This window comes from Tupaia chinensis, unplaced genomic scaffold (genome assembly GCF_000334495.1).
Source record: "Tupaia chinensis unplaced genomic scaffold, TupChi_1.0 Scaffold000113_1, whole genome shotgun sequence".
In the NCBI taxonomy this organism is placed as follows: domain Eukaryota; kingdom Metazoa; phylum Chordata; class Mammalia; order Scandentia; family Tupaiidae; genus Tupaia; species Tupaia belangeri.
The window spans coordinates 5,070,476-5,084,780 of NW_006159577.1; the positions used below are offsets into that span (position 1 = coordinate 5,070,476).

Genomic DNA, 14,305 nt, shown 5'->3' on the forward strand with positions numbered 1-14,305 from the left:
CGTGCATAACCAGCCTTGTCGACCAGTGCTCACAGCAGAAGTATCAGGCACCGTAACTGGATGTTTTAAATTCCAGTCTAATAATTTCTCACTTATAAGAAAAGCTTGTAAGATCATCTCTGTAATTTTTCTCTCAAGACTTGTACTTCCCAAGTTCAGAGGCTTGGTCATGTACACGCTGTGGATGACGAGATGAACAGAACCATACCTGAGATGTACCAAAGTTCACTGCAACAAGGAGTCGGTGCTGCAAGATGAAGTTTTAGGTTGGAAATTTCGGCCACTAACGTTCGGTCTTGTTTCTGAGGAGAATCACGCCCCCTAGTGGAAATGGGTAGACTCTGCATTTTAGAGAATGACTCACAGGAGGTGTGGGGTTGTAAAGGTTCTGTTTATTTCATAGACTGTAGGAAATTTGTTTGCTTTTAATCAGCCAGTTTGGTTAAATATATTTATGGGTTTGTTGTACTCTGGATTTTTAAAGACGACGGTTTGGTGTTTGGAGCATAGTAAGAAACACTGCTGTGGAACTGATACTCTCAGAGTGGAGTCATTTCTCTTGCACCAGGATCCCTCCCAAGAAACCTGTGAAAGTACTGATTCCTGATATTTCTCAGATTGCAAAATCAGTCTGTCCCAGCTGAGGCTCAGGGATCTGCATTTGCTGGAACTCCCTGGTGAGTCTGCAGGGCATTTAGTCCAAGAGCCATGGGGCTGGAAGAGGAGCCTCCTCTCAGCTCTTCGAACATCACGTGAGCACTGTTTCCCTCTAACTGCCCATCCTTTTAGGCCCACTATGTGCCACCTCCTCAGTGAGGACACCTTCACCCCCATCACTGCCCCATTGGAATCAGATGAGATATGATATGTGGCTGCACCCTGAATAGTACACCCTGGCCTGCAGAAGACTCTCGGCACACATTTCTGTCGAGGGCATAGTAGTTGTTCAATAATACTTGAATTAAGTACCCTAAAACTTTACACCTCTTCTCTGTAGGCCATGGAAGACCATTGAAACGGGTGGGCCTGGGCCTGGGCCAGGCCTGGGTTGGCCTCTCTGATCCTCTAAAAAGCCTCAAACAAGTAATGCCCATCTCTCTGGGGCTCAGCTTCCTCTCTTAGCCCATAATTACATTATGTTATACTATATTATATTATATTATTATATTATATTATATATAATATTGTGTAAGATGCTCTCTCAGCAGACTAGCCTGAAAGCTTCTCCTGCTGGCCTTGAAGAAGCAAACAGCTGTGTTTTGTAATGTCTGTAGAGAGAGCCACATGCAGGGCTGGGGTGGGGGTGGGGGGACACTAGGACCTGGGTGGCCTTTTCCCAACAGCCAGTAGCAGCTGGGGTCCTCAGTCACACAGCTGTAAGAAAATGACTCTGCCAATAACCTCAGGGAGCTTGGACACTCTCCTCAGCCATGCTTTCAGATGAGAACATAAACCAGCTACCACTAAATTGTATTCTTGTGAGACCCCATGTCACTAAATTGTGAGGCCCTGCACACAGGACCCGGTGAAACTATGTCTGGGTTTCTCAACCGCAAAAACTATAGAATAATAAGTATGTGTTGTTTTCAGTCACTTGTTTGTGGGACTTCGTTACACTGCAATAGAAAAAATATACAAAGTGGAAAGAAAGGCTCTTTTCCAAATGATAGTCCTCCATTTTAAAGGGTAGAGTGATAAATAAGTCACTCCGCACCTTGTAACTGCTTCCTCCCCTTCCTACCTCTTGTTCTGGCTGAGCCCAAACTGCCGGGGACAGTGGTCAGGTATGTTGTTCTGTGTAGCAGGCAGAGCTTCAGCATAAGGAAGGACTTGGTGCTCCCAACTGGAGTCTGCTCTTACTGCTGCTGCTCCTACCGGCACCCAGAGAGAGAGTGCAAAAAGTTACAGCTGGACTTGGAGTTCTAGGGGGCCAATGATGGTAGCTGGATTCACAGCCAGCATTTTCGATCCTCAAATGATACAAGTGTGGACAAAAGTTCTCATCAGGCTATTGCTAACTACTGAAGTCAACTGGGCACTTGAGAACCTCCTTTAATGCTATTTTATTTTCTTCTATGCAGACCAGTGCGGGGGAAAAAAATCCCATAGATTCTTCTGGAAATTGTCAAGATTCTGGAAAGATGAATGCAAAACTTGCATAGATTGGGATGCCCACAGTTTGGATTTTCAAGGCCTAGAATATGAAACAAAACAGAACAAATGGGACCTTTAGGATAAACACAATTGCCATCTAGAAGAAGAAGAAGGTGTAATAAAGCGTAAGCCAGTGTTTCCCAACCCTGGCTGCACATCAGAATCATCTAGGGAGGGGTTTCTAAAGGAACATTTATGTATTTATTTACTTAGGTAAGAGAGATTTTTTTGCTATAGGGTGGGTATGCTTGTCAGAGAGATAGAAAGTGAGAAGTCACCCCCTGGGGGGATGACCACGCCACAATCCTTTCTCCTCCAGTCTCCTCTCAGGATTTTGAGCATACATGCATGTGTGCCTGACGTGAGTTTAAGCTGCTGGATCCAGGGCTCAAACTGCATTCGACCACATGGGAGTCCATCAATGTAACCAGTACACCATCTGCTGGTTCCTTTAAATGAACTTTTAAATTTTAGGTATAACTTAAATATGATAGTGTGAATAAATCTTGAGTACAGCCTAGTGAATTTTCCCAAAGTAAGCACTCCTACATAACCATCACCTGAGTCCAGATAAAGGACATCTCCAGCCCGTCAAAACCTCCTTCGTGTTCTCTCCCACCACCGTCTCCACTCCCTCAAGAGGAAGTCGCTATTCTGATTTCCAACATTAGAGAAAAGAACCTGGGAAGCTTTGAAAAATATTGGTATCTAGGCCTGCCATGGAGGATCTGGTCTCATGATCTGGGTGGTGCTCTGGCCTGGGCAGCTTTAAAGGTTCTAGATTATTCCCTGTGCAGTCTGGATGGGAAGCATTACTGGTTTATGGCAAAGCCCATTCCCTGCAGGGTAGTAAGGGAGGCCCTAGCCCTCCTTGAACTCATAGCCCAAAGTGTTCCTCCTAGGCTTCCTGGTGATTTCTGCAGAAGCCTATTCAGGGGACCAGTGCTGAATCCACCTGGATGCTGGCATTGCCGACTGAGGTAGACTGGCTTAGTCAGGTGAATCACAGGCAGGCAGGTGGGCCTAGGCCATGGGTCCTGGGGAAGTGATAGGGTATGCACAGGCACCCATGGGGCGTGATAGCAAAAACACTCCATGGACCCTCCCCCGATCCAAAACAAAAACGAACACCACCAATTGACATGTATAAAATAAATCTGGTGTGGCCCAAGTCAGGCAGTCTAATTTGGGTTATAGTTATCAGTATCTACAGCTTTTCATTCTAAAAGGTGTCTTTTTAGAGTTATTTCTGTAAGAAACTGAGAGAGAGACCAGCAGATGGTGCAATGGTTACGTCATTGGACTCCCACATAGTTGACCACAGTTCGAGTCCCAGACCCAGCGGCTTAAAACTCATGTTGTGCATGTGTGCATGCGTGTCCAACGTCCCCAGAGGAGAATGGAGAAAAAGGGATTGTGGCATGATCATCCCCCCTGGGGGATGATTTCTTGCTTTCTGTCTCTCTCTGTCCCTTTGGCGAGTGCACGTGCCTATAGCAAAAAAAAAAAAAAAGTCTCTTGAAAACAAACAAAAAGAAACTGGGAACCAGCAGTTAGCGTAATGGCTATGTCGCTGGACTCCCACGTAGTTGCCCGCGGTTCGTGTCCCGGACCCGGTGGCTTAAAACTCACGCCAGGCGCGTGTGTGTGCGTGCCCAAGATCCCGAGAGGAGAATGGAGGAGAAGGGATCGCGGCGTGACCATCCCCCCTGGGGGGTGATTTCTCGCTTTCTGTCTCTTTGTCTCTCTCTGTCTGTCTGGCCAGCGCACGCGCCCTACAGTGAAAATCTCTCAAAAAAAAAAAAAAAAAAAAAAGAAAACAAACAAAAAGAATTTGAGCAAGCTTCTCTTATAGATCGCTGGAGAGTTGAAGCCAGTGATCTCAAAAAATAGTGGGCGAGAAGAAGAATGAGAAGAATAAAAAAGCATAGAGAAAAGAGACAACTGCACACACTTACGTGGCTTTTGCAGGATGGCTTGGTGAACCCAAACTTCTGCGTGATCTGGTTTGTCTTGAACTCCTGCCACTTGCCGTCTACCAGGGCCTGGGCTCTGATCTCGTACTTCACCAAGCGTTCTGTTCTCACGCTAACAGGGCTTAAGGCCACGGAGGCAAATTCCATGTCTGTGTGCCTTTTTCTCTGCAAAGAGAAACCCATCAGGTGTGGAACTGCAACTGGGGTGACCCAGGTAGCAAGACCAGTTCCCGGCACATAGACCCTCCTTGTACAATGTGTGCAGACAGCGAGGGTGCATTTCCTAGGTGGCCCCACTTCCAGAGACACTGCTACTGACTCAGCTGGCCTCTGAGCCCTCGCCGGACATGTCACTGACTGCTGGATGGGGTGTGGCCAACCCCAACGAATTCCATCGAGTCCAGCTTCATTATCACTTTGCCAGAACTAAAACACCAACGTAACATTCATCTGGGTATTCTGTGTTGTTACATAATGATCTTTTCCACCCAGTAAAATCCATTGTGTAGGGAGATGCCCAAGTCACCGTAGACCAAGAACAAAGGCCTAAGGAAGAGAAACGACTCGCTCACAGATGCTGCCTGAAGCAGTGGCAAAGCTGGGGTAAGACTTGGGATTCTGTACTCATGCAGTCAGTCACTCCAAGCTCCCGTGTTCTGGGTACGGTGTATGGCAGTGGTAATGCCAAGATGAGTATGACAGGATTTCTCAAGGTGCTTGCTGTTTTAAGAAGTGGCACTTTGAAGCAAATCCTAAGTGGAACAGAGTGGCCCTTCATTGTAATAGTTGTCACCAATATCGTCATCATCACTAATAATGATGCGTAGAGTGCTTTCTGTGTCAGGCTCCGCTCTGAGCCGTTCGCACAAATTAAAGATTAATACTCACAACAACCCAGGGAGGTAAGTCCTATTACCTACTACCTACTAAAGGTGAGAAAACTGAGATGGGACTTGTCAAGTCATGCAGTTTCCCAGGCAGTTTGACTGCAGACTCTATGTTCTTTTTTAAAAGAATTATTTATTTCATTATTATTATTATTTTCAGAGAGATATTTTTGCTATAGGGTGTGTGTGCTCACTGGAGAGACAGAGAAAGATGAAAAGTGAAAAATCAGCCCCCGGGGGAATGGTCACGCCGCAATCCTTTCTCCTCCATTCTCCTCTCAGGATTTTGGGCACTCGTGTACACATAATTGGCATGAATTTTAAGCTGCCGGGTCTAGGCTCAAACCATGGTTGACTATTTGGGAGTCCAGCAACGTAATCATTATGCCATCTGCTGGTCCCTATTATTATTTTTTAATTTTATGTATTTTCAGAGAGGTATTTTTGCTACAGGTGTGTGTACTTGCCAGAGAGAGATAGAAAGCAAGAAATTACCCCCAGGAGGGATGGCTGTAATCCCTTCTCCTTCATTCTCTCCTCAGGATTTTGGGCATGCATGCATACGCGTCTGGTGTGAATTTCAAGCTGCCAGGTCTGGGACTCAAACCGTGGTGGGCCATGTGAGAGTCCACTAACATAACCATTGCATCATCTGCTGGTTTCATTATTATTATTTTCAAATTTGCCATAGCATCTATGTGCTCACCAGAGAGAGACAGGGAAATAGAGAGAGAAAGAGAGAAAGCAAGAGACCAAGTCCAGGACTCAGATCGCAGTAGGCTATATGGGAGTCCAGCACCTTAACCACCATGCCACCTGCTGGACCAGACTTTATGGCTCATATACAAAGTAGTCTGCTTTGTGTCTTTTCCTTCGTCTTTTTTTTCTTAAAGAATTATTTTATTTTACTAACTTTATATATTATATATATAATTATATATATTATATACCAAATATATATATCAAATATTATATATATTGTATGTCAAATATATATATCAAATATATTATAATTTGACCAGAGCGAGGGACAGAGCAAGAGAGAGAGAGAGAGAGAGACAGAAAGTGAAAAAGTAAGCTGCCAGGTCCTGGACTCGAACTGATGTTAGCCACGTGGGAGTCCAGTGCCCTTAGCCATCATGCCACGGGTTGGCCTCCAGTCTCCTGCATCTTCTAAAAGTGCAGCAGAAGCATCGAGGCAAAGCTATCCACCCTCTTGGCTTCTCCAGTGTCCTACTCACCATCCTCCTTTGCCACTCCAAAAAGATTATCCCCTTCCCCACTTGTAGGCAATACTCACTACCACCCCAGAAGAATGACCATTTGTAAAGCAGCATTCACCATGTACCAACTGCAGATGAACTAAGCCTAAATGTAGACATGAGAAACTAGAATTTAACCCCAACTTTACTAATGGAAGTCAATGAACACAAAGACACTCAGTTTTGAGATCCTTATCTGTTAAATAGGCCAACAACACCTGCTTCCCAAGGTTGTTGCAAAAATACAATGACATCACATCTCTACGCATGATTAACACCAGGCTTGCAACACAGTCCATATTAATTATTGATCAATGATTAATCAATTATTATGAATCTAACTTGAATTTGGACTCTTTTCTATTTTTTCTAATGTAATATGGACTCTGAATCTAAAAATCTTTCTTGTCCTCTGTCCTTACCTGCATGTAAAAACTGTAAGAGGCTGTATTATGTTTGATTCCTTTTAGCTCAAAGAAGAATCCATATATAGCAATCATTTCTGAGTAAGTCGTGTACTCCTAAATAGGAAGAGGCAAAGAGAAACCATGAAGTGAAGGGGGGAAAATCTTCAGTCTTAAAGGCAAGAGAGCATCACAAAATAAATTCCAGTGATAATATATCCACGAAAAGTGACTCATCTGACGACTGATTTAAAGGGAAAATACAATAGCGATTTTAGGCTAGGAGGTATAGGAAAAGTCTGATTATAGCAGTTCCACAAATCCTGGGCAGGTTAGTAAGAGTTGTTACTACTTATAGTTAGTAGAAGTTACTAGTAGAGTTAGTAGCTGTTGCTGAATAGTGAAATAGTATTTACTCTGCATGTTCCTTAGTGAGGAAAAGAATGAGTTAGGTACGTTCTTGGATGACCCGTGGGATGCACACTTTTGAAAGCAAGCACTTCGTTCTGATCTAATAGGCCTGAGAGTTGTGCCATACTCTGGCCCCAGCAATCTAGTCTGCCTACCTAGGCAGGACTCTGCAATCAAGAGGTTGGACCAACTCATTCTCCCCTGATGCCCAGGTTATGTCTGATGACAGATTCAGGACCGGGAGTCCCTGAAAGGGGGCCTTTAAAGAAGCTGAAGAGTAGCAATTTCTTGGAGAATTATGCCTTTCACAGGGAATCCAAGACAGAGCACGGCCACCCTAGACATTCCCCTGGTGACTGAGCACCAAGATGCCTTGCAATTGAGCTCCTTGATCTGCTGCTGTTTAAATATGAGATCCATCAAAATGGCTGCCCAGATTTACTTCACCCTTGCGACTGTAATGAGTCCATTCTTGCATGAGCTCGGAATCTCTCAGTGAGCAAACTAGTAATTGTCGATGTTTTAGGGAATAACATGATTAACTCGTCTTAATTTTCTTGGGCTTAGAACTGAAAGTCTTGCATCTCAGTGAAACTCCTCTGTACTGGAAAATTGAGGACAGTTGGCCATGCTGGCGGGGAAATTTGGGGACACACAGCAGATTACTGAACAGTGCATCCCAGGCCCCTGTCTTATGAATTTCATGTCCTAATGATGACCTGGCAGGAAAGACGCACAATTGCCTCTTTTCCTCTGAGCCTCCTGTCAGAGGCCCACCAGTGGTCATGGGCCACCTTACAGAGGTCCCTGTTTCTTGTTGTTTAGGTCCATTTTTCAGTACCTGGCCAAAGAGCATCCCAAATCTGACAGCCTGGGTGGAAAGATCTTTCAGGCGGGCCATGTCACCCCCGCACTCCAGCTGAAAGGGAAGAGCACACAGCTTACCAACAGCCTGACCTGCTGCTGGGAGCCAGCGCCTCTCGTTATCTTCATCCATTCTTTGGTCCCCACACCCTCGACTCCATGTGCATAACAGAGTTCTGTCTCTAGACTATATACCCACCATTCATTCAGTCCACAGGCATTCGTTGAAAATAGGCTATACATCAGGAACTGTGCTCAGTGATTTCAGGGGATGCAAAGAGGAGAAAAAGAAAAATGCACGAACAGTCTCATTGGGGAAATAAAATGTGTACCTAAGTAGCCTTGTTATGAGGCAGAAAATGACCACAGTGTAGTCAAGAACGAGTAAGGCCTCATGAGAGGCCTCCTTGGGCAGGGGTGGAGTGGGGCAAGAATGAATTTCAGGAGGATGGTAATGACAGCAGGTGCAAAGAAGACAGACAGGATCAGAGGCAAGAAGAGGGAGGTGGGGACTTCCTGAGGTGTTGGCCCCCAAAACTGTCTCCTTTCTCTGTGGCTCCTCTGCCACTCTCTTCGAGTATAGATCTGAATTATGTCCCAAAGAAGCACCGTTTCACAGAGTCATTGTCTACTGTGCAGAGAGCGTGGAGCACCATGGCTTGCATAAGACAATAGGCATTTGTTGAGCTGGATTGAATTTTAACTAGTGACTCATACTTCGTCAGAAGGCAAACACTGCCCTACTTCATCTCGAAAAATGCAAGACTGGAAACACGTAAGTACAACAGTTTGCATAGACAATGCACAGAGGGGGAAACGCTGCAAGGAAAAAACATTCATATTTACTTGTAACAAAGGAAATGCATGTTTAAAAACGAGATGTCCTTCTCAATGATCAAAATGAGTTAAAATTAAAACAGTCTGTATTGCTAAGGATGAACAAAGTGCCTAGGCACACTCATGTATTACTGAGGGAAGAGTCATTCAGGCTCAGCCTTTGTTAATGTGTATCAAGAACAAAAGTGCACATTCCTTTTTGTGCCAATGATTCTATCCTTGAATATCTCCTGTAAGAAAATAACTCAAAGTATAGTAAAATAAACCATTGTATGCAAATATATTCCCCATACTGTCATTTGTAGCAGCAAATTATTAGAGACACCATCAGTTCTTTTATGATAAAGGAAAGTTAAAGTAGCATTGGTCTTGGCATTTTCTTTTGGTGAAGGAGTTTGTAGCCATTAAAAATGATGTTAGGGAGCCAGCAAGGTGTGGTAATTTAAGGTAGCTGGGTCCTATGTGGTAGACTCTGTGGCTTGAGTCCTGGACCCGGTGGCTTTGGAAACATGCTAAGAGTATGTCTTGTGCATGCCCAAAATCCTAAAAGGAGGGGAATGGAGGAGAAGGAATTGTAGCTGACTATTCCCTAAGGGGGGAGGGATGCTTTCTCATTGTCCCTCTATCTCTCTGTCTCTGGCAAGCACACATGCTTTCTGGCCAAAAACAATTTAATAGTGTTAGAAATTGTACTTGTTCTCTCTCACTCTGTCCCTCTCTGGTCAAATTAAAATAAATAAAATAAAGTTAAGTGAAATAATTCTAAAATTTTTTTTAAATAAATAAATAATTTGGGGAAAAAAAGGGGGGACCAGCAGGTGGTGTGGTAGTTAAGGGTGCTGGACTCCCACACGGCTGACTGTAGTTCGAGTCCTGAACCTGGTGGCTTGCTTTCTCACTTCCCCCCTCTCTCTCTTTTTCTCTCACTCTGCCCCTCTCTGGCCAAATTAAAATAAATGAATAAAATAAGTAAAATTAAGTGAAATAATTCTTAAAAAGATATTAGAAATTGCACTGGGGTCAGCAGATGGTGTAGCAGTTACGTTGCTGGACTCCCACATGGCTGACCATGGTTCAAGGCCTGGATCTGGTGGCTTCAAAATCACACTGGGCTCATGTGCGTGAGTGCCCAAGGTCCTAGGAGAAGAATGGAGGAGAAGGGATTGAGGTGTGCCCGTTTCCTCTGGGAGGTGATTTCTCACTTTTCTTCTCACTGTCTCTGTCTCTTCTGGCGAGTGCCCATGACCTATGGCAAAAACTTCGTAAAAAATGTAAAATTAAGTGAAATAATTCTTAAAAAGATATTAGAAATTGCACTGGGGTCAGCAGATGGTGTAGCAGTTACGTTGCTGGACTCCCACATGGCTGACCATGGTTCAAGGCCTGGATCTGGTGGCTTCAAAATCACACTGGGCTCATGTGCGTGAGTGCCCAAGGTCCTAGGAGAAGAATGGAGGAGAAGGGATTGAGGTGTGCCCGTTTCCTCTGGGAGGTGATTTCTCACTTTTCTTCTCACTGTCTCTGTCTCTTCTGGCGAGTGCCCATGACCTATGGCAAAAACTTCGTAAAAAATGCACTTAATTGAGTTCATCATAATTTTTTTTTAAAGACAATAAATAGAATGAGATCTTAATAGTGGTTGTCCTTGGATAATGGGTCTGAGGTATTTTTCTTTTTTCCACTGCTCTGCATTTTGAAATTTTTTTTAAAAAGAATTATTTTATTTAATATCGTCATTATTATATTTTTTAATTTGACCAGAGAGAGAGAGAGCCCGGGGGCAGGGAGGGGTTGAGAAAGCAAGCATCAGTCTATAACTCAAACTGTGGTCAACTGTGTGGGAATCCAGAACCTCAATCACCATGCCACCCACCGGCCCCAGAAATTTTTTGATACTATGCACACATTATCGTTGTGTCTGTCAGGGTACTCAATCTGAAGGGCCTTGGGAGCAGTGTGATCACACCCCATCCAATTCTCCAGACCTGCCGGCAGATGCTCTAAGCACCTGCAATCCAAGACTGGCCTCCTCTCTCCTTCTCTCTCTCTCTCTGTCTCTGTCTCTCTCTCCCTTTTGGGATTTGGGGCACATGCTCTCCCCACTTCCTCTGGAGGAGGATCCCATCATGTCCTGACCTCAAAGACCAGAGATGTCAAATGTGAAACACGTCTCCAGAAAAAGCAAAGTCAGAAAGGCAATAAATTTCAGTAATTGTTTCCTTGCTGAGCTGGCGACTCACTGCGTGGTAGTGACTGGCTGTAATCCGGACCAGCCATGACTCCGGGAAGAAGTTAATGTGCTTTAACTCAAGCAGATCCTTGCCTTGGAAGAAATACAAAGAGGACACTTTTACAGTTTTATTCACAACAGAACCTTAAAAGACTCCCTTAAAGAAAGAAAAAGGAAAAAGTCAGAAACTGAGGGAAAGGAATAAGATGGAAACAAAACACCTCAGAATCTCTGTGGTTGTGCTCAGAGTCAATTACTTTTGTACTTCATATTCTTTTTTAAAAACTATACATACACATTTCCAGAGGAATGAATGAACTCCCCATTTCAGTAGGAAATTCTCAGTACTATGTATAAATGCTTTCAAATGTAACTTACATTGTTTTGAAGACAATGTATTTCCAACAACCCTACGAGAAACTATTACTGCCCAGTGAGCCCTGGAGGGTATGTTGGGGACTATTGTCCAAGAAGAAACCATTAATGGCCTTCAAAGATCAGCTTTGACCAATCAGCCATACTCTTGAAAGATATTTCAGTTCACACAATATAACAATGAAAAATATGGAAGAAGATATTTAGATTGAACATCGATCCAGTTAAGCATGGCTTCTGGGGTCAGCCCCGTAGCACAGTGGTTAAATGTTGTGCATAAAAGCCTGGATCCTACATAACCAATGTTGGTTTGAATCCTGAGGCCCCAGCAGTTTTAAAGGCATAGGAGGTACATGTGTATGCATGCCCGCTGTCTGGGCAAGAAGGAGAAATGGACGAAAGAGTGCATGTGACCAAGCCCCATAGGGGGCATGCTCTCCATGAATGCATGTGCTGACTGACACATTAAAAAAAAAATTGCTTTTGTTTTTCTGTTTTGTTCCTATACATTATACTTTTCCCTAGGTCTTCCTTCCCAGGGCTGTGCAAATTCACAAGATAAACATAAATGACAGTGCATGCCACACCCTTACCAAACTCCCCCAGCCCGCTGGCTGCAATCCTCTGGCCAGGGAGATTTGAGATCAGACAATCCATGTTTGGGAGTGTCTAGAAGCAACATGGACAACACTGCTTAGCTCCCTATGTGTTTTAGAAAAACCTGTTTATTGCATCTGGATAGTTGGGAATGGCTTTGAAAAATCCTCCATGGTCCTTTCAGATGCAAAGATCTCATTAGGTGGCTTCCTCCACTGCTCAGATGTATTTCCCAGTAGTTCCCTCCTCATTCCAAGTCAGAACTGCCTTGTCCTGTGCCCAGAGCACGAGGTTGAAAAAGCACAAAGCCTGAATCTGAAATGCAGACCGGGTTTTGCCTCAGACTGCCAAATAAGCCACCTGGGAGTTAACCCCATGCACTAGCAGGCACACCACAGATGGCAGCGAAACAGCCCTGGGCAGCTTCGGACTGCTTCACGGTATGTACGCCTCTTCTACCCATCATTGTATTACATGGGGGCTCTTTAAAAAAAATTTAATATATTATTATTTTTTAGGTTTTTGTCATAGAGCACATACACCCATTGGAGAGAGACCAAAAAAAAGTGAGAAATCATCACCAGGGGGCGAGGGGGTGGGGGGATGGCTATACCACAGTCCCGTCTCCTCCATTATCCTCTTGGGATTTGGGGCACATATGTATATGCACCTGGCATGAATCTCAAGCCACCAGATCTGAGATTCAAATCATTGTTGGCTATGTGGGAGTCCAGTGCTTTAACTACTGTGCCACCTGCTGGCCCATCATGGAAGCTGTTGCTATGATCATTTTATAGATAAGGGAACTGATACTAAGTGGTTATTTGTCTTTCCCAAAGTCTACGGTGTGGAAATAACAATGCCAGATTCCTTTGGAAATTTCTGGTGGGGCTGAGGAAATATCAGGAGTGGCTGAGGGCTGGGGAGGATACCCACAAATAGGCTAGGTCTTACCTCTAGTGATGGCATGCATACGCAAGCAGAGGAAGAAATCTCTGTCCTACATCCCGTTCCAGAAAGCAACACTTCTTGGGAAAGCTTAGCAGAAGCGTAAAGAAGAATAAAAAACCTTCAGAACGCTCCTTAATGGAATTCTTAGCTAGGGCAAGTGAAAGTCATGCCATAGAGACTAGTGGTTTTGCCAGCCGGGGAAGGAGCTACCTGGTTCTCTCCAGATGGTGGGTGTGTGATGCAGGAGGCAGCTTAGTTAACATTCACAAAATTTAACCCCAGAGATTGCAGTAAGACAAATGTGTCTCCCGTGGAGCTGTGCACATAGCAGATGCCCCACAGAGACATATTAGGTGACTGATGAGAACACATGTCACTTTACAGAGGATTTCAACACACATTTCTTACTTGCGTCTCACAAAGTTTCTATGGGATAGGCAGGGAAAATATCATCAGCTCTGTGTTACATATAAAAGATAAAGGCCCAAACCAACCAAGACTTGAACCTGAGCCTCTGACCCCTTCTTTACATATGCTACCCTTCCAGTAAGTGACCACATTAGGTTCTTCAAAAGTATTTTCTGGTAGAATTAAAAAGAAGAAATGAGCAGATGTGTAGGTAACTCTTGGTTGTCAGGAAAGTCATGACACTTTTTTTTTGTGTGTGCAAAGGGAGAAATCACCCCACCCCACCGGGGGATGGCCACGCAGCAATTCCTTCTTCTCCATTCTCCTCCTGGGATCTTGGGCATGCATGCACAGGCGCCTGGTATGAGTTCTGAGGCCCTGGGGGGGGGTGGGGTCTGAGACTTGAACCACAGTCGGCCATGTGGGAGTCTAGCGACAGAACCGCTATACTATCTGTGGGCCCCACCTGGTGTTGCTTAGCCACAGGGTGCAGAGGCATCTGCTTCTCTCTGGCCTGGTAATAAATGTGTTTACTTCATGCCATGTGAAATGGGATAGTGGGAGGCTAATTCTAGGGGCGTTTTTGCAAGGCTGTGTTGGCGGAATCAAAGCCTGATATGGCTTCCCCGGTGCTGAGCTCAGTCTGTATGAAGACCACTTTTGGTTTAACACTTACTGTTCTGAGACAAGCTGCAAGCCATGGTCTCTATCTTCAACAGTTTACTAAGAAACCTTTGAGATGTGACCTTTTTAGGGAAGACTGATCACTTTTCCCTGATACTAGAAGACACGCCAAGGTTGGCTTTGGGCCCAGCTGTCAAGGTCCTAGGTCCTGAAAGACAGTGCCTGGGGACAAGACTTACTCTGACTGGTGCAGGTTGTAATTTTAGAGATATTCCTAGCCACATCTTTCTTCCTTTCTCCATCTTGTCATCTGCTGGTCATTACC

At 44.5% G+C, this 14,305-nt stretch overlaps 1 protein-coding gene across 1 annotated transcript in view; it reads right to left on the reverse strand.

The window, feature by feature from the left end:
• Nucleotides 1–2,013: 2,013 nt before the first annotated feature.
• The window catches only part of BTBD16 (BTB domain containing 16), a 59,467-nt gene continuing 47,175 nt past the window's right edge, over nt 2,014–14,305 (reverse strand). The window contains 7 exon segments of the mRNA XM_006143936.2: nt 2,014–2,194; nt 4,113–4,295; nt 6,702–6,800; nt 7,936–8,013; nt 11,036–11,118; nt 12,952–12,995; nt 12,997–13,035. Coding sequence (XP_006143998.1) covers nt 2,126–2,194; nt 4,113–4,295; nt 6,702–6,800; nt 7,936–8,013; nt 11,036–11,118; nt 12,952–12,995; nt 12,997–13,035 — 595 coding nt within the window. The 3' untranslated portion in view covers nt 2,014–2,125.